The sequence below is a fragment of the Bombina bombina genome, chromosome 2, assembly GCF_027579735.1.
Source record: "Bombina bombina isolate aBomBom1 chromosome 2, aBomBom1.pri, whole genome shotgun sequence".
Taxonomy (NCBI): domain Eukaryota; kingdom Metazoa; phylum Chordata; class Amphibia; order Anura; family Bombinatoridae; genus Bombina; species Bombina bombina.
The window spans coordinates 184531551-184552602 of NC_069500.1; the positions used below are offsets into that span (position 1 = coordinate 184531551).

The 21052-nt window shown below is 39.2% G+C and overlaps 1 protein-coding gene across 1 annotated transcript in view; it reads left to right on the forward strand.

Moving 5' to 3' along the window:
• Positions 1-21052, forward strand: part of WDR41 (WD repeat domain 41) — a 411686-nt gene that overhangs the window by 109197 nt on the left and 281437 nt on the right. The window contains exon 3 of the mRNA XM_053701379.1: positions 12841-12889. Within this exon, the coding sequence (XP_053557354.1) occupies positions 12841-12889 (49 nt within the window). The remainder of the gene's footprint in view (positions 1-12840; positions 12890-21052) is intronic.

A 21052-nucleotide genomic window follows, 5' to 3' on the forward strand; every position in this document is an offset into this window, starting at 1 on the left:
CGCCGGCAGTTTCTAACGTGCCGCAAGTCACTGGCGACGCCAGAAATTTGTACTTACGCAGATTTCTGGACATCGCTGGTTTGTGAGACTTACGGCACGTTAGCATCTGACGGCGACTTATATGGGATAGCTCGAGTTGCGAGCTGAAACTGCGGGCGACGCCGGTTCCCTCGCTTGCGCCGCAAACTGCGATCGATATCGGATCGCGCCCCATGTGCGCAGTAGTGCTACACTACACTCATTGCAACAAGCTATCTCTGGGTTTCACTTTTAATACTTCATAATGAATTTGGTGATGCATACTGGCCTATAGTCCTTTTTTCATTTTAGCAATGTTAATGATCACTTATTGAGGTTTACACACTGGCAATATTTTGACTCTGATGAGATTTTAATCATATCTGGCGTTTGTGTCCCCTTTAAGATATTTTTGTTTTCATTTAAATATAATTTTAATGTTGGGTGTAACTGAAGAAGATACAAAACATATTTAAAAGTTGCTTGATTTTAGGAATCTAAAATGTTTGCAAAGGTATTTAAGATACAGATTCAACATTACCATTGTGGCATTGTTAAAGGGACAGGAAATCCCAACATTTTCTTTTACAATTTATACAGAGCATGCAATTTAAAAAAGTTTCCAATTTACTTCTATTATTAAAGTGAATGTAAACTTTCATGAATCAGTGCCCGTTTTTGTAAAATACCATGAAAAACAGCGGCACTTTCAGTCATGAAGTTTACATTGCAGCGTTTTAAAAAAAAAATACCTACCTTTTTCTGCAGCCAAGCTGGACCAGCGATCCCCTACCTGCAGCTCCTCTGTACTTATGTCAGTAATGACGAATCCGGCTTCCTTCAATCATGGCGTGCACTCCAGAGCAAACATTACCTGGGGCCACGCCGTGATTGGATGAATCCGGTTTCATCATTGCTTTGCTAAGTACAGCATGAGAAGTGGGCGGGGGATCGCTGGTCCGGCTTGGCTGCAGAAAAAGGTAAGTATTTTTAAGAAAAACCAGGAATGTAAACTTTCATGAATGAAAGTGCCCCTATTTTTCATAGGTTTTTTAAAAACCGGCACTGATTCATGAAAGTTTACATTCACTTTACATTTGCTTTGTTCCCATGATATTCTGTGTTGAAGAGATACCTAGGTAGACATCTGGAAATAGTTCTGCCATCTAGTGCTTTTGCAAATTGATAACATTCTTGAAAAACTATTGCAATATAGTGCTCCAGAAATGGGCCGGTGTTCTGTCAGACTAGCGAATTCATCAGACTAGCGAACAGTAGTAACGTTCTGGCAGCTGTCTGATAAAAAAAAAATCCATACCGCGCATGCGCTGCTCTTCTCATAGCATTCCAAATGCAACTACGTCACAGCCCATCAGAATAGCGAATGGAACGGCTGCGCGCACTAGCAACATTTCTATTTCTAAATATAATAGTACACACGCTACATGTTAACAGCTGTCACATGTACATTTGGCATTGTGCGGTACAGATTAGTACACACGCTGTCCTTCATTGTTTTGTACTTATATAAAAACTTTCTACTTTTTGTAGAAGTCTACGGTTTCTTGTCCCTGTAACATTTCAAGATATGCATGTCCAATGCTTGTAGAGACAAGACAATTGTGTTCAAAGAAGGACAAGAAACCGTAGACTTCTACAAAAGGTAGAAAGTTTTTATATAGGTACAAAACAATGCGGGACAGCGTGTGTACTAATCTGTACCGCACAATGCCAATTGTACATGCAGCTGATGGAACGTCACTTCTGTTCGCTAGTCTGATGAATTCTCTAGTCTGACAGAACACCAGCTACTAAGCATGTCTCTGATTTGCAACAAAAGATTCCAATAGAACAAAGAGAAATTGATAAAAGAAGTAAATTAGAAAGTTGTTTAAAACCGCATGCTCTATCTGAACCATAAAATAAAAATATTGGGTTTCATATCCCTTTAATAAGGCTATTCAGAAACATCCTTTCCTAGATGAATTGTAGCAGGGCTAATTTGTATGGGTATTGTTTCTGTTTTACTATAAAATGTTCCATTTACAATTTCCTTAAATGAATAATTTAGATCATTTTGCTGTATAATTAAAATCAATTAGCAATGCTTTGCTTGTTTGCTGTAAATTCATTAAATCGGCGTAACCATTGAATCTGGTGGTGAGAAACATTTGTTCAAATAACTAATCACTTAATAGTCCCATAACCTGAAAAATAAAAACAAATTTAGCCAGAAATTGAAAACAATAACTAAATGTGTTCTTCTTTGCTCCAAGGTTCAGTAGTTGAATCAATACAGTTTACACCAATGTTTTAACTATTGTTTCCAATTAAAGGGGCTGTAAACACCTTAAAGGGACAGTCTACACAAAAAAATGTCTTATTTAAAAAGATAGATAATTCCTTTATTACCCATTCCCCGTTTTTTGCATAACCAACACAGCTATATTAATATAATTTTTACCTCTGTGATTACCTTGTATCTAAGCCTCTGCAGACAGCCTCCTTATCTAAGGGCTTTTGACAGACATGCGGTGTAGTCAATCAGTGAAGACTCCTAAATAACTTCACGGGAGTGAGCACAATGTTACCTATATGACACACATGAACTAACACTATCTAACTGTGAAAAACTTTCAAAATGCTCTGAGCTAAGAGGCAGTTTTCAACGGTTTAGAAATCAGTTTGAGCCTAGCTAGGTTTAGCTTTTCAAAAATACTACCAAGGCAATAAAGCAAATTTGATGATAAAAGTAAATTGGAATGCCCTTTCTGAATCATGAAAGTTTATTTATTTATTTAAATTTTTTTTATTTTTTTTATTTGAGGTGTAAGTTAAGGCATACAGATATCAAAAGACAAAAAGACATAAGCATGGTACAAATTATGCATCTCAGATTACAAAAGTCAGTTCAACAAAAATACTGTACTACTTGTATGCCAACCACTATACCACTCCCAATATGACACTTGAGGACACTTTTGGACCTCGCAACTCTAGAACAAACCTGTAGGGGGGTAATTTAATTAGAGGAGACCACTTTTGGATCTCATGAACCAGACCTCATTTTATATTTTAGAAAAAGAAAAGAGAAAACAGTACCTCTCTAAAATATTCAGGGAGTAACATTAGGTACAACATGTATCTTTTGGGTCCGCTAGAACTGCATATTATTTATTCTATAACTAGGAAAATAGGTGAAGGAGATAGGCACATATATATCACATAGGTAATGGTTCCATACCTTGTTAGCTCTCAAACAAGAAAGAGAGAATAAGGGATATTTAGGGGCGCTGGAGTTAATGGTGGAAATAACAGTGTAACATAAGGGGGTATATTTCTATATATGAGAGTGTGCGAAGAACATATAAGTCTTTAAAATATTAACATCAGCTATAAGGACATAACAGCAAGGATTTAAATATTGATAGCATATATGACAATATCATTGTGTGTTGACTGTAAGCAGGGATTAACACTCTATAAAGAAGCACAAGACATCAAATACATCACAGAACACTGCTAAGCTAGGGCAGCATTATTGACTGTACAGTGAAGTGCATCAATTCTATCTCACATCGCTTGGGTATGAATACTAGATCAGTGATGCTAACATAAGTTCAGAGAAATCACGGTACTACGCTCCCTATAAGTTAAGAGTGTGCATACACCTATCTGTATATCGTAGTCAATAGCGATATATTATGTGTGGAATTCGCTGCTAAAAAAATAAGGTTGACAAATAGTGTATGGGGTATTTTCTTAAATTATCCGTCACATACAAGTTCAGTAACATCAGACCCTTCAATAGGTTGTCACATATGATCAGTGTCCACTACAGATAAATGTCTTTGCCCCCAAGTGTAGCAAACCCCTGTCCAAAATACAATGAGCTATTATGCTAGTAGTCCTGTAATATTTCCCGGGTCAGGGTACCTGGTCGCAAAATTTGAGTATTGGTCCCGGGACTTATACCCATTTCAGCCCACACCTTGTCTTTCAGCAAGAACCGCGCTGTCCAGGGCCCTCAGATCTAGGCACATAAACTCCCAGGACCAGAAGTCTCTCCCCGTCTGCGGCCCGCAACCGCAGCACCAAAGCTCCACTGTCTCTGAGTAGGGAGGAGGTCCATACCTGTGGTGCTTTCCCGAACCGGCCGAGCTTGTGTATGGGCAAATGAAGGAAACTTCCCATTGGGGGTTGAGGAGCCCAAGCTCAGCAGGATCCAAGTCCCATATGTTTTTCTCCAGAGCGCCGTCCCCGGCTACCGCACAGGCAACGTCCCACGTGGGTGGAGGCATAGCTGACATATCCCTTGTCAGGGACCCAATTCTCCACGGGTAAATGAGTACAAGCCTTGGGGATTCCACGGGGTAGATCGCATTTTCGCCACTATCATCCTTTATCTCCTTTGCTCCCTCCGAATCCAAGTTTGCTGTAGGACTCAGTATAGGCTGAACTTCAGCCGCCATTACTGTGGACTCACCGGGAGGGGAAGCAGGTTCTATCATCTCCTCACAGGTTTCTCCCTCAGCAATTCTCCCCTTAAAACAATTCTCAAGTAGCTGGTGCAATTTTTGAAAGTGATCGTCCAGCAGACCCAGCAGTGCCTCCTCCGTAATCATTGCCATTGTAGAGAAAAGTTTGTACTGTAGAGCAAGTAACTGATCAGAGCAGAAGGCTTGCACTTGTTATCCTATTCTAGGATATCGTAACTCCGGAGTTCGGGGGGGGGGGGGGTAATGGTACGGCAGCCCCAGACCTACGCTCCCCAAGCCATATAGGAGCTTCTATATCTAAAACTCACTGCGTAGCAGCAGGGCCTTTTTAAGATGGCTTCCAATTTTGAGAAGAAACTTGTCACGTAGCTGCCTCAACAAACATAGGCATGAGCTCTGTCGGGGTATCCACTCTTAGAGTCTAACTGTCAGCAGTAGTAATTATCTGCTTTAGAATAAGAAATATCAAAATTATCTATGAAAAACTCTTATATCTAGTTTCAGGCTCACAGAGCTTCATTGAGACACGTCTTGCCGCATTGAGTGTAGGCTCCGCCCCCAAAAGTTTAGTTTTGACTAGACTGTCCCTTTAACATGTTTATAAACAATGTTTAGTTATGCATAATAAAACAACTTTTCATTATACTTTTATTATTTATTTTTTCTCATTTCATGTAATTAGGACTTATAATTAAGCAGTTTCTTATTCCTAAAACGTAAACTATACCCTGCTGACTTCTTGAGGCGAACCCTGCTTCATAACTGTCCCAAATTGGCTTTATCAGGTAACTGGAAATCTCTGCACTCTATACTAACATTATAGCTGTGGCTAGCCTTGTCTTTGGACTAATATGCTGATATGTTATTCCATAGCAACACAATACAGATGTCTTGCAGTTACAATTGTTTACTGTCCCTTTAAATAAATATAAAAGTATAATAAAAATAATATAAAAATAGTACACCATTGCGTGTACATAAATGTGGCCTTAAACACATAGTTAAACCCCACTCCAGAGCAGCAATATACTACAGAGAACTAGCTAAAAACATCTGATGAGCCTATGACAAGAGACAAATGTGTATAGTCATCAATCACCAGCTAGCTGCAAGTAGTGTACGATATGTACATATTCTTTTTCAACAAAGTAAAATTAAAAATAGAAGTGCATTTAAAATTGCATGCACTATCTCAATGTAATTTATACTTTCCTCCTATCCCTTTAAGTATCCTTCTCATACATGCCTTACATCATGGATACAAATTTAGTGCATTTTTATACACCCTATGGCAATATGTTAAAAAAAATAATAATATGCTAGCTAGTACAAAATCATAGTTATGAGCACAATTTTATTAGAATATGTAAATGTTTAGTTATTGCTGATTTGTAGGTAAAACATTTATTAAGTCAGACACTAAAAGTAGTATTTTCTTTGTATTTATAATAAATATATATATATTGTTTCTATAACACTCCTATCCCTGCTTTTTTTTCATTCATTTTAACACACAGCTAAAGCCACGTGCCTTATAACCACTTTTCAATAATTTAGACACAATATGGAAGTGGAAAAAAGTGTTTTGTTATTAAATATAAGTCTCTTCTATCTGTTGTCAGATTCTTTATTTGACTCTTATCCTATTTCTTTTTGATAGGGCATAGTATGCTTGGTGCCCTTCATGAAGCACTTTTTTTTCTGTAATGCTTTTGAAGCACTTACCCCCAGGGTCATGATGCACAACGTGGTATGAAAACACTTTGTTTTGCAACAAACAGTACAGCATGCAGTTGGGAAAGGGCTGTAGGAAACATATCCATCTTCCTAAGCAGTTAAAGCCAATAAGAGTGTCAATTCGCTACTCTGGTTTACTGCAGTAACCTTGACAAATGTGGACTTTGACATACAAAAATGGCATTTTTTTCAGTATGTGAAAATTGCAGCGTTTGTGTCCAACTGCTTTTTTTTTTTTTTTTTTAAGAAAAAGCAATTACAAGGGCTTTAAAGATCAATAGAAATGATGCTGTTGTCCAAAGGAAAATGCAAAATATTTGGACTTGTGTTCTTTTAGGTTTTACCTGTCAATCTCACAGCAAACTAGAAAATCAATAACCAAGAGAGAAAGCATTAGACAATGCGGTTACAGCAGCAAATTTATATTATCAGCACAGTTTCTTGTTTAATAGGAGTAGAAAAGGAATATAATAAAAGCAATCCTATTCCCTTAGGTCATCCAAGCCCAAAATGAAAAAGGAATTTAAAAGCCTTGGTGAGCTCTAAACACCAACCACAATATCAGACATTACTGACCTGGAATTAAGTATCACCTCTAAATAAACAGGCCAGTGATAATGGATTTTAAAATCATATATAAGAGTAATTCTTTGTGTAATTTTCTGCAGCTATAATCGTATTGAGTGCTTTAGAGGTTCAGATTTATTTGAGGATAGTAGCACAAATTTTAGCTCCACTAGTGATCACTAAACTCTCTTTAGAGCAGGGTTTCTCAACACCAGTTCTTAAGGGACCCTTACAGACCAGATTTAAATTATTTCCTTGCTTGAGAGTACAGCTGAGTCTGTTACAACTATTTTAGCTACTGAACAGCTGAAGAAGGCAAATATTCCAAATCTGACCCGTAGAGTTCTATGTGGACTGGAATCGAGGAACCCTGCTTTAGAGTCTGACTTTCAGATTCTTTTAATATTTATCTAATAATTATAACCAGGACCAGATGTGTCAATAGATAATATATTCAGCTGTATAGAGGCCCAGTCTTTGGCCAAGTGCTCTTGTAAACATACCTATTAATATTTATATATATATATATATATATATATATATATATATATATATATATATATATATATATATATATATAACCAAGAGAGAAAGTATGTATGTATGTGTATAGATCATCAGAAAAGACAGCGGTCCACGCCAAAATGTAAAACTTGACTTTTATTCATTGATTAAAAGAGAAATATACAATGGAAATCGCCACAGCTTAGCAGAGGGAGGCGGTGGGTATCGAGGAGCAGTTTGCCTGCTGAGTTAGCGCGGTCCCTCATTTCTCAGGAGCCGGATAGTCGGAGGTGGACGGTAAGAAAGCACAATACCAGTGCTAAGTCTTGTCAACTATTGTTTAATAGAAAAAGGAGATTTACAGATCATATATAACGGAAGACTGGGGTGTTGTGTATTGTTGGTTCTGTTATAGTCAGGAGAGGCACAGGAACTTTATGTGCTAAGGAATAGGGTCTGACTCGCACTCCTCTTTTCATTGTGTGACTATGTATGTGTGTGTATATATATATATATATATATATATATATATTCATTCGGTCTGGCCTATAATGATATCAACAAAGATGTCTACCTAGGTATCTCTTCAACACAGAATATCATGGGAACAAAGGAAATTTAAAGTGATTATAAACTTTCATGAATCAGTGCCGGTTTTTAAAAATACTATTAAAAACAGAGGCACTTTCCTTCATGAAAGTTTACATTGCAGCAGGTTTTTAAAAAATACCTACCTTTTTCTGCAGCCAAGCCGGACCAGCGATTCCCCGCCTGCATCTCCTCTGTACTTATATCAGCAATGACGAATCCGGCTTCCTCCAATCATGGCGTGCACTCCAGAGCAAACATTTCCTGGGGCAACGCCGTGATTGGAGGAAGCCGGTTTCATCATTGCTGTGCCAAGTACAGCAAGAGAAGCAGGTGGGGGATCGCTGGTCCGGCTTGGCTGCAGAAAAAGGCAAGAAATTTTTTAAAAAAACCTGCAATGTAAACTTTCATGAATGAAAGTGCCCTTGTTTTTAATAGTTTTTTTTTTAAACCGGCACTGATTCATGAAAGTTTACATTCACTTTACATTTGCTTTGTTCCCATGATATTCTGTGGTAGACATCTGGAAATAGTTCTGCCATCTAGTGCTTTTGCAAATTGATAACATTTTTGCAAAACTATTGCAATATAGTGCTCCAGAAATGGGCCGGTGTTCTGTCAGACTAGCGAATTCATCAGACTAGCGAACAGTAGTAACGTTCTGGCAGCTGTCTGATAAAAAAAAAATCCATACCGCGCATGCGCTGCTCTTCTCATAGCATTCCAAATGCAACTACGTCACAGCCCATCAGAATAGCGAATGGAACGGCTGCGCGCACTAGCAACATTTCTATTTGTAAATATAATAGTACACGCGCTACATGTTAACAGCTGTCACATGTACATTTGGCATTGTGCGGTACAGATTAGTAAACACACTGTCCTGCAGGCCAGTGATAATGGATTTTAAAATCATATATAAGAGTAATTCTTTGTGGAATTTTCTGCAGCTATAATCGTATTGAGTGCTTTAGAGGTTCAGATTTATTTGAGGATAGTAGCACAAATTTTAGCTCCACTAGTGATCACTAAACTCTCTTTAGAGCAGGGTTTCTCAACACCAGTTCTTAAGGGACCCTTACAGACCAGATTTAAATTATTTCCTTGCTTGAGAGTACAGCTGAGTCTGTTACAACTATTTTAGCTACTGAACAGCTGACGAAGGCAAATATTCCAAATCTGACCCGTAGAGTTCTATGTGAACTGGAATCGAGGAACCCTGCTTTAGAGTCTGACTTTCAGATTCTTTTAATATTTATCTAATAATTATAACCAGGTCCAGATGTGTCAATATATAATATATTCAGCTGTATAGAGGCACAGTCTTTGGCCAAGTGTCTTGTACAAATATTGGGCTCTCTTTTCTCTTCTAAAGATGGTAAATATATATATAAAACTAAAAAAAAAATATACTGTGTATATGTGTGTATATATATATGTATGTGTGTATATATATATATATATATATATATATATATATATATATAATCCCAAAAAGAAGCAGGCACTCTCCGTTAGAATTTTCAAAATATTTTACTACGTGACGTTTCGGGGTTTCACCCCCGTCCTCAGACTTATAACAGTATATATATAGTCTGGCCTATAATGATATCAACAAAAAGTCTCCGCACTCAAAAATGTATAAAAAAATAATACCGGTTTCATTAAATAGAATGAAAAAAAGAATATGAAGTTATTGGCAATACTCTGCAGTATTTCCAATTAAAAAACACACATAGACTGGGCGTCCCCAGTCCAATACCAAGCACCAATATTAATTGTGTAAAATAATGTCATCCTATAATGTAAGCAATATGAGCAAATGCAAGCTAATTAATATGATATTACACAATAATGAAAAGACACAAGGGCTCCATAAAACATCAGTGTAAATTCAATTCTGCTATAGTAGTTCTAAACAGTACTTGGATAGAATTAACCATGCTTCCACAGTAAAGATAATCTCCAGTGTTGTTTAAACATGAGCTGTCTTGTTCAAATCTGTAACACCATAATGATACATGAATGGTAATGTTCTCTTACTAACAAAAAAAAAATAGGCACTTAAGGGATTTCCCCACCTATGGTTAGCAACAAAGACAGTCCTGCATATAGATAATATATGCAGCAAGTATTCACTCCATGTCTATCTTAGTATCAAGATGTATCTGTGGCACTTAAGGGCACTGGCCTGGCGCATCTAAAGTGACTTAGTTGTATAGGCGCCACACCAGTCACTCATAAGCTGCACTTACATGTAATAGAACAATCTCACCCATGAGTCACAAGATGTATCATCCAGCATTCAGCATACATTTGCTGCATGCAAACTATGTGCAATGTTGTATGAAGATGAAGTGCATCTGATAGTTACTCCCAGAACATTGTGTCACAAATGGCTTGATGTTCTGGGAGTAGCTTTCTTGAAAGATGCCTATTTGCATATCCAAAATTCCTCAGATTTGCCTTTCTAAACAGTCATTGCCAGTTTTTGGTGCTTCCATTTGGTCTGACAACAGCACCAAGAATCTTCACAAAGGTTCTCGGAGCTCTTTTGTCTGTAATAAGAGCTTAGGGCATTGCAGCAACTCCTTAACTAGACAGCATTCTGGTACAGGCTACTTTTTTCAGATGGCTTGGGAACACTCAGTTCTTCAGTTCCTTTATTACTGTAGTTGGAAAATTAACCTCCCGAAGAGCTCTCCACAAATCAGAGTTGCCTTTCTTTGCTTTATAGACTAAAACAATGACACACTCTCACACAGACCCAAACTGCAGAAGGCCTGTTCTCCAATAATCTCTTATTCCTACAGTGCTTTAATGCTTGAAATTAGATGGACTCATGGTAGTGGCTATTAATGCTCTACCTTTTTGCTAGATTCCACATACGTCTTTTGGAACTTCAAATGTTGTAACAATGTAATGGAGATTGCAATAATTTGAGAAGATCTCCTTAGACTTCAAGATAAAACAATCTCTAACTTGGTTACAGACTCACCAATCATTAATTCAGGGAGCCTCATTTCTTTGTCCGATTTCTGTTGTTCAATCCAGGATAATAGCCAGGTTTAGGCAGGAAAGGGCCTCTTTGAATCTGATTGCTCCAGCATGGCCTTGCTAGACTTGGTTAACAGATCTAGTACAAATGTCCTCCAGTCAACCTTGACATTTTCCTCACAGGAAGGACCTTCTCTCTCAAGGTCCTTTCTTCCCTAAATACTTCAAATCTCTCAATTTGACAGCATTAAGATTGAATGTCTGATTTTGTTTCTTAGGTTTTAAGTCAGCCCGTGACAAGACACATTTATCATAAATCTGGAAAGTATTTTTTCCTGGAGTGAATCTAAAAATTAACATTTGAAATCTTGTAGAATTCCTTGAATTCTTCATTTTTTATGGGATAGTCTGGATGAGGGTTTATATCAGCCAGTTCCCTTAAAGGCCACATTTCTGTCTTTTCAGTCTTCTATCAAAAAAAGATTAGAGACTTACTCACATTCAATCCCATGTTCAAGTTTTGGACAGGATAATACAAATTATCCACTCTATGGAACCTTTAACTTTATTTTGAGGGTTCTTCAGGCTCAGACGTTTGAACCTATGCATGTCCTGGGCATTCAACTTGTCTTGGAAGGTTCTCTTTCTCTGGTCAATTCATCAGCCAGAAGGGTGTGTGAACTTTCTAGGCTCTCTTGTGATTCTCCTTACCTAATTTTTCATCAGGATAAAGCATCATACAACTGTCTAGCGCCAACAAATGCTAAAGAGACATTACTTAATAACCTGGATCTAGTCAGGGTTTTAAATTTTATCTTCAGGCCACTAACTAATTCGGAAATTAGTCTTCCTTGTGCATCCATTTCTCAGGTCCCCACAAGGGACAGAAAGCTACTGCAGCTTGGCTTAAAGCTTTGATTTGCAAAGCATACCTAGTAGCAGGGAGGGCTCCCTCAGATCAAATTACTGGTCATTCTACCTTAGCAGTCGACACGTCTTTTAGAAAGTAAGCTTCCATAGAACAGATTTTCAAGGCAGCTACTTGGTCATCTTTACATACTTTTATCAAATTCTACCATTTTAACATGTTAGTGTCTTCTGAGGCTGCTTTTTGTAGGAAAGTAATGCAGGCTGCAGTGCCTGCTTGGTACATCTACCTGCTTTAACTGTTTTTCACATTGCAGCTTGGGTATAGAATCCCACATGTGATGGCTTGTGGTCTCTCACTATCATATGAAAGAAAACAAATCTATCCTGATAAATTTTATTTCTTTCATGATAGTGAGAGTCTACGAGACCCGCCCTTGATTATTTTCATAACAGCTGTTGGCAGTACTAGTTTGCACTTCCTTTACCCTTCCCTTGTCTTGCCCACTTTCTTAATTTCGCCTTTCTCTTGGTCATATTTATGACTTAGGTATTAATGATCTGTTATTTAGGGTTTTTAGCCTCCTCCTATGGTACTGGACTTTAAACCTGTCTGTGATGGCTTGTTGACTCTCACCATCATGAAAGAAATTAATTTGTCAGGTAAGCATACGTTTTTTTCTCTAGATCACTTAAGTATATAAATTACTGTCCCCAACTAGCTTCTTTATAATGCCACCCAGCTGGCAATATTTTCTGGGGATAAAACTGATATATTGTAATATATTCCTAGTTTAGCTCACCTTATACAATGTAAGTTAACAAGCTCACCTGTCCTGTAAAACATCTTGCATAAATGTGGTTTATATTGCATATAGTAATTTTACATTCAGGCCTCTCTTCTCTTTATAGTTATTTTAACCAACCATGGTGTCTGTGGGCATAACGCTGTGGTATATTTTGTCTTTTTATAAATAAATATCATACAAAATGTTTTTTGTGATTAATTTTTTTGTAATTTCACAAGGATAATCCCCTTTTTTTCTCTTTTTTTTATATCTAGGTTTGCATCAGCGTGTGATGATGGTTCTGTTTATATATGGGATGTTAAGGTATAATACCTTTTTAATACTTATTCTTATTGCATGTTGTTCAAATTCTAAATGACAAGACAATTATTTTATAACATGAATATAAATAAATACATTGACACCATGGTAAACCAAGATAATATACAATCTTTTCTTTATAATCAAAGGTAGCCCACACCTGTAGACATTGCTGTCACAGTGATATCTCCAGCTGTAAGGTTTTCACATTTCAATGTAACTGTGACTGACTGGGGTTTCTCACAGTTGTACTCACAGCAGTTTTTTTGATTTTGTGTGAATAACCTATACAATCTATCTATAGTTTTTTTTCAGCAGATTCAAAATATATCATTATTATATGTGTATTTGTTATCATGTTTGAAAAATAAAGCAAAACATTAGAAAAAAGTGTATATTTCTTTTTTAAGACACGGTGAGTCCACGGATCATCTTAATTACTAATGGGATATTCCCCTCCTGGTCAGCAGGAGGAGGCAAAGAGCACCACAGCAGAGCTGTTAAATAGCTCCTCCCTTCCCTCCCACTCCAGTCATTCTTTTTGCCTATGTTAGTGATACTAAGAGGTAAAGTGAGGTGTTAGATTGAGGTGTTAGATTAGATTCTTCAATCAAGAGTTTATTATTTTTAAAGTAGTGCAAGATTGTGCTGCTTTGTTCTAGGGTGTAGCCGTAGTCCATATCAGTCTCTACAGGAGAGCTTTGGTGGCTTTAGAGCATTGGGAACTTGTGGGACATAATTCTCACTGCGCCTCCCATATTTCTTGCTGCCCTATATCCTTCAGTCTGAGGTAATCCTTAACTCAGCATTTTATTCTCCTCAGGTCGATGTGAGGGATAGGACCTCTCAAGCCTGAGAGCTGCCTTGCTGCCAGGCAGAAGTCAAGGTAAGTGCTACCTTAAGTTTTCTGGGAGAAAGGACTTTGAATACTTAATAACATAAGGGGCTCTTTATTAATGTGGTGCTTTATGTTGGGACATTAAACGTTTTTCAAGTGGGAAAAACAGTTTGGGCAGCATTATATGCCAAGGCACTGGGGCTAAAGGGGTTAAACTACTTTTTTATGGCTACAGTATTTTCACTTGATTATAGAAGGAGCGGTATAGCTCACGCCCACGATGGGCGGTCCTTCCGGTTTTTGCGCGCCTTTCTGTAGCGCTTCAGTCAATAGTGAAGCTGAGGGAAGTGCGCGTTAGAAAATCAGTGCAAGAGTTTGACCGGTCTGTTCTGGAGTCGCATGGTGAACATGCGTTGCTAGTACAGACACGGTCTTCTACTGTTATATCAGCTGTTGTTGTTGTTTCTAAGAATCACTGCAGACAGGATAAAAGAGTCATCATAACGATCTGCAGTAAGGTAGGAGCACTTCAGCAGAGTGCTGAAGTTAGATTTTGTATTGTTGTTTTGCAACATAAAGAAACGTTATTAAAACTGTCATTTTTCAAAAAAAGAAAAAGGACCGTTTTTTATATTTAAAGACACAGTAACGTTTTTTGTTAGTTAATTTTTCCTTATAATTTTGATAACTTTTGTTTATTATTTGGCAAATTGTGTGCAAGCATGGATCAAGGGGACTTGCAAGATGTAACCTGTGCTTTATGCTTTGATGCTAATGTGGAACCGCCAATCCCTTTCTGTCCTTCATGTGGACTTTGAGTTAGAGGGATAAGATTTTTTTCAGAGCCAGTCTCTTCTAAAGCAGATGTTGTCCAGGAGTCCAATGAGGATGGTCAAGTTATGCCGCAGCTTTCTCCCCAAGCGTCCCAAATTTTACCGCCCTCTCAAGCAGTGCCTTGCACTTCAGCTATAGTCCCTGCGGGGATTTCGTTACAAGACATAGCTTCTCTTATGTTTTCAACTATTTCTGATGCCCTGTCTGCTTTTCCAATGTTGCAGAGCAAACGTAAGAGAAAAGCCAGGCATTCTGTAAGCGAGGCGTCAGACGCAATTGTTGCAGTTTCAGAATTATCCTCCCAGCAACACGAAGAGGAGGGTACTGCAGTAGTTTCTGAAGGAGAAATTTCAGATTCAGAGGGTTTATTACCTCTGACAGGCTCGGAGGTGGTATCTTTCAGATTTAAACTTGATCACCTTCGTCTGTTACTCAGGGAGGTTTTGATTACTTTGGACGATAGTGACTCCACAGTGGTGGTTGTCCCTCAAAAGTCTAGTAAACTTGAAAGATATTTTGAAGTTTCTTCCTATACAGATGCATTTTCAGTTCCTAAAAGAGCAACTGAAATCATTGCTAAGGAGTGTGAGAGACTGGGCATCCCTTTTTGTCCCTCTCCCATTTTTAAGAAAATGTTTCCAATTGCCGATTCTGTTAAAGAGGCTTGGCAAACTGTTCCTAAGGTTCAAGGAACCTTAGCTAAAAGGATTACTATTCCCATAGAGGATAGGTGTGCTTTCAAAGATCCAATGGATAAGAAGTTGGAGGGGTTACTCAAGAAGATTTATGTACACCAGGGTCTGCAGTGGCAACCAGCTGTGTGCATTGCCACTGTCACTAGTGCGGCAGCATATTGGAATGATGCGCTGTCTGAGGCTCTCAGGACTGAGACTTCTTCTTTGGATGAGATCCAAGATTGGATAAAAGCTCTTAAGCTAGCTAATGCTTTTATTTTGGATGCTTCCTTTCAAGTTATCAAATTGGGAGCGAAGATATTGAGTTTCTCTATTTTGGCCCGCAGAGCCTTATGGTTAAAACCTTGGTCTGTGGATGTATCATCCAAGTCTAAACTTCTAGCTATTCCTTACAAAGGGAAAACTTTGTTCGGACCTGATCTGAAGGAGATTATTTCTGATATCACGTGAGGTAAGGGTCATCTTCTCCCGCAAGACAAGAGAAATAAACAGAGAGGGGGCGACAAAGCAATTTTCGTTCCTTTTGAAACTTCAAAGGAAACTCTTTCTCTTCCTCCTCTAAGCAGGAACAGTCTAAACCTACATGGAGGCCCAGCCAGTCTGGGAACAAAGGAAAACAGTCCAAGAAGCCGGTTAGTGATTCCAAGACAGAATGAAGGGCATGCCCCCAATCCAGGACCGGATCTGGTAGGGGACAGACTTTCCTTTTTTGTTCGGGATGTCCTGGATCCCTGGGCAATAGAAATAGTGTCTCAGGGATACAAACTGGAGTTCAAGGTTTTTCCTCCCAGAGGCAGATTTCTACTTTCAAGATTATCTGCAGACCAGACAAAGAGAGAGGCGTTCTTACACTGTGTAGGAGACATCTCCACTCTGGGAGTGATTGTTCCCGTTCCAATTCAAGAACAGGGACTGGGGTTTTATTCCAATCTGTTCGTGGTTCCCAAAAAAGAGGGGACCTTCAGACCAATTCTAGACCTCAGGGTACCGTCCTTCAAGATGGAAACTATTTGTTCCATTCTTCCATTGATCCAGGAGGGTCAATTTATGACAACAGTGGATTTAAAGGATTCGTATCTACATGTTCCCATTCACAGGGATCATCACAAGTTCCTAAGGTTTGCCTTTCTGGACAAACACTACCAGTTTGTGGCTCTTCCTTTCGGTCTTGCCACAGCCCCCAGAATTTTCACAAAGGTTCTGGGATCTCTGTTCGCGGTACTTTGATCAAAAGGCATTACAGTGGCGCCTTATCTGGACGACATTCTAGTTCAGGCACCATCCTTTCAGCTAGCAAGTTCACACACAGACTTGGTGTTGTCCTTCCTAAGATCCCACGGTTGGAAGGTAAATTTAGAAAAGAGTTCCTTAGTTCCAAACACAAGGCTAACTTTTCTAGGAGCCATAATAGACTCTCTGTCTATGAAGATTTTTCTGACGGAGGTCAGGAAATTAAAGATTATCGATACTTGTCTAGCCCTTCAGTCCACTCTTTGGCCATCAGTGGCTCAATGCATGGAGTTAATCGGGTTGATGGTGGCTGCAATGGACATCATCACGTTTGCTCGCTTCCATCTCAGAGCTCTGCAGTTGAACATGCTGAGACAGTGGAACAGAGATTATTCAGACTTGTCCCCTCGTCTTCTCCTGGAGCAGGAGACAAGGGACACTCTACAATGATGGTTGTCTCTGGATCATCTCTCCCAGGGAACATGCTTTTGCAGACCACCTTGGGTGATTGTGACAACAGATGCCAGCCTTCTAGGGTGGGGAGCAGTCTGGGGCTCTCTAAAGGCTCAGGGAATATGGACTCAGTCAGAGTCTGCGTTACCCATAAACATTCTGGAACTAAGAGCAATCTACAATGCTCTTCTGGCCTGGCCCCTGTTAGCCTCGGCACAGTTGATCAGGTTCCAGTCGGACAACATAACGTCAGTGGCCTACATCAATCATCAGGGGGGAAAGGGGAGTTCCTTGGCGATGACAGAGGTATCCAAAATTATTCAATGGGCGGATGCCCATTCTTGCTGTCTGTCGGCGATCAACATCCCAGGGGTGGACAACTGGGCGGCAGATTTCCTCAGCAGGCAGACCTTTCATCCGGGGGGGTGGGAACTCCATCCGGAAGTGTTTTCAAGCCTGATTCTGAAGTGGGGTCAGCCGGAATTAGATCTCATGGCATTGTGACAGAATGCCAAGCTCCCGAGATACGGGTCGAGATCCAGGGACCCCCAGGTGGAACTGACAGATGCTCTGGTGGCTATTTGGAATTTCAATCTAGCATACCCGTTTCCTCCATTTGCTCTTCTTCCTCGAGTAATCGCTCTAATCAAACAGGAGAAAGCCTTGGTGATCCTCATAGCAACGGCCTGGCCTCGCAAGATTTGGTATGCAGACCTAGTGGAGATTACATCTCTACCACCTTGAAGACTTCCGTTGAGGAAAGACCTTCTGATTCAGGGGCCCTTCCTTCACCCAAACGTAGTTTCTCTGAAGCTGACTGCTTGGATATTGAACGCTTGATTTTATCCAAGCGGGTTTTTTTTTTATTCGGTTATAGAGACCATGATTCAGGCTCGTAAACCTGTAACTAGAAGGATTTATTATACGATTTGGCGTAAATATTTATCTCTATTGGTGTGAATTCAAGGGCTGCTCTTGGAGTAGAGTTAGGATTCCCAGGATTTTGTCTTTTGTCCAGGAGGGTTTGGAGAAGGGTTTATCGACGAGTTCCCTAAAGGGTCAAATTTCAGCCTTATCTATTTTGTGGCACAAACGTCTGGCGGATGTTCCGGATGTACAATCTTTTTGTCAGGCCTTAGTCAGGATCAGGCCTGTGTTCAAACCAGTTACTCCTCCTTGGAGTCTTAATTTAGTTCTCAATGTTCTTCAAGGGGCTCTTTAGATATTAAGTTGTTATCTTGGAAGGTTTTATTTCTTGTTGCTATTTCTTCTGCTTGGAGAGTGTCAGAACTCTCGGCTTTGCAGTATGAGTCTCCTTATCTTATTTTCCTTGTAGATAAGGTAATTTTACGTACCAAATTAGGATTTCTTCCTAAGGTTGTTTCTGATCGAAATATTAATAAGGAGATCTTTGTACCTTCCTTGTGTCCTAATACTTCTTCTAAGAAGGAAAGATTCTTGCACAATTTGGACGTGGCTTTAAAGGGACACTAAACACTTGCTTAAAATTTTCTAAACTGTTTCTGAGGAATCAAAATAAACTAATACACTGTTCTCAATGCTGTATATTCATCTTACTACAAGCTCTTCAAGAAGACTCTTCATATTTTCTATGCTTATCCACTGCTTGTATTTTCCTATCTATGGTATTCCACACAGGCACTGCAGTCACATGACACGTGTGCACAGCAGCTTCTTCTCTCACTAATGTCATGTATCTTATTGAAGGCAGCCAAATTGTCCTCATATACTGCAATGCATTACAGTGAATGAGCATTGACAAAGTTTAATTTTATATGTGTAATACAGTGCTTCTTATTTTATAAAACATGTTTTCAACATGGTATGTACCCTGAACAGATCTCCTCAGTCTTCGTTTCACTCACTGTTTATAACTGAAAGAAACAATCACCAGCCCGATGTTCAGTGGCAGAGGGGAGGGGGGAGGAGGGATGAGGGAAGGGGAGGAGGGATGAGGGAAGGGGAGGAGGGATGAGGAAAGGGGAGGAGGGAGTCTAGCAGCTGTTTTTTTTAACTCACTGTTATTCAGAGATCTCTGAACACACGGATAAATATTTCCTTGGATATTGCCGAGATCTCTCTTAATAACAGTGAGTTAAAAAAAACAGCTGCTAGACTCCCTCCTCCCCCTTCCCTTTCCTCCTCCCCCTTCCCTTCCCCCTTCCCTCCTCCCCCTTCCCTCCTCCCCCTTCCCTCCTCCCCCTTCCCCCTTCCCTTTCCTCCTCCCCCTTCCCTCCTCCCCCCTCCCCTCTGCCACTGAACATCGGGCTGGTGATTGCTTCTTTCAGTTATAAACAGTGAGTGAAACGAAGACTGAGGAGATCTGTTCAGGGTACATACCATGTTGAAAACATGTTTTATAAAATAAGAAGCACTGTATTACACATATAAAATTAAACTTTGTCAATGCTCATTCACTGTAATGCATTGCAGTATATGAGGACAATTTGGCTGCCTTCAATAAGATACATGACATTAGTGAGAGAAGAAGCTGCTGTGCACACGTGTCATGTGACTGCAGTGCCTGTGTGGAATACCATAGATAGGAAAATACAAGCAGTGGATAAGCATAGAAAATATGAAGAGTCTTCTTGAAGAGCTTGTAGTAAGATGAACATACAGCATTGAGAACAGTGTATTAGTTTATTTTGATTCCTCAGAAACAGTTAGTTCAGAAAATCTTAAGCAGGTGTTTAGTGTCCCTTTAAAGTTTTACCTGCAGTCGACTAAGGACTTTCGTCAGTCTTCTTCTTTGTTTGTGGTTTTCTCAGGAAAATGCAAGGGACAGAAAGCTACGGCTACTTCTTTCTTTTTGGCTGAGGAGCATCATACGTTTTGCATATGAGACTGCTGGACAACAGCCTTCTGAGAGGATTACGGCTCATTCCACAAGGGCTGTTTCTTCCTCACGGGCATTCAAAACAGAAGCTTCTGTAGAACAGATTTGTAAGGCTGCAACTTGGTCCTCTCTTCACACTTTTTCAAAGTTTTACAAATTTGACACATTTGCCTCGTCTGAGGCTGTTTTTGGGAGAAAGGTTCTTCAAGCAGTGGTGCCTTCCGTTTAGATTCCCTGTCTTGTCCCTCCCGTATCATCTGTGTACTCTAGCTTTGGTTTTGAATCCATTAGTAATTAAGATGATCCGTGGACTCATCGGGTCTTAAAAAAGAAAAGAAAATTTATGCTTACCTGATAAATGTATTTATTTTTTGACACAATGAGTCCACGGCCCGCCCTGTTCTTATAGACGGGTTGTGGGTTTTTGTAAACTTCAGACACCTCTGCACCTTGGATTTTCCTTTCTCTTCCTAACTTCGGTCGAATGACTGGAGTGGGAGGGAAGGGAGGAGCTATTTAAAAACTCTGCTGTGGTGCTCTTTGTCTCCTCCTGCTGACCAGGAGGTGAATAGCCCATTAGTAATTAACATGATCCGTGGACTCATCGTGTCAAAAAAGAAATAAATTTATCAGGTAAGCATTAATTTTCTTTTTTACTCAATAATTAACTGTATGCAATTTTATTTTTGTAAACTCTATCATCAAAACCTGTGTGTATAAATATTTGTAGTAGATAACTTGTATAAAATAAGTAACTGAGAACATTTCACTGTGTTTTTCTACTGTTTTATTGCTGGGATGTCAATTTAGTATATAATCAAAAACAGCGTTTTTAAATTTAATATTCTGTTGCTGGCATTTAAACAGTTCTAGCCGCCAGGGAAGTTAAGATATGGCAACTAAACTATATTTTTAGAAACTACACTCCCAAGTCTATCAGATGAGGGTTTATTTATATTTATATCTCAAAACTGGAGTATGTAACAAATACGCAAATATTGCACTTGTTTAAAAAAACGTTTTCTGAGCAAAGTGCGCTGTTTAGTTATATATTGCTCACTCCAGTTTTGCGTTATATATACATGTAGCCCCTTAATTGATGCACCATGGGGTGTACAAAAATGTACCCTTTATTTACTGTATCTTAACTTCCCAGGTGGCTACAGCTTTCTAATTGCAGATATCACAGCTACAAATTAAGACAATTATTTTAGACTTTTATTTAGGCTGTCATGTCTGCAATTAAACAGCTCTAG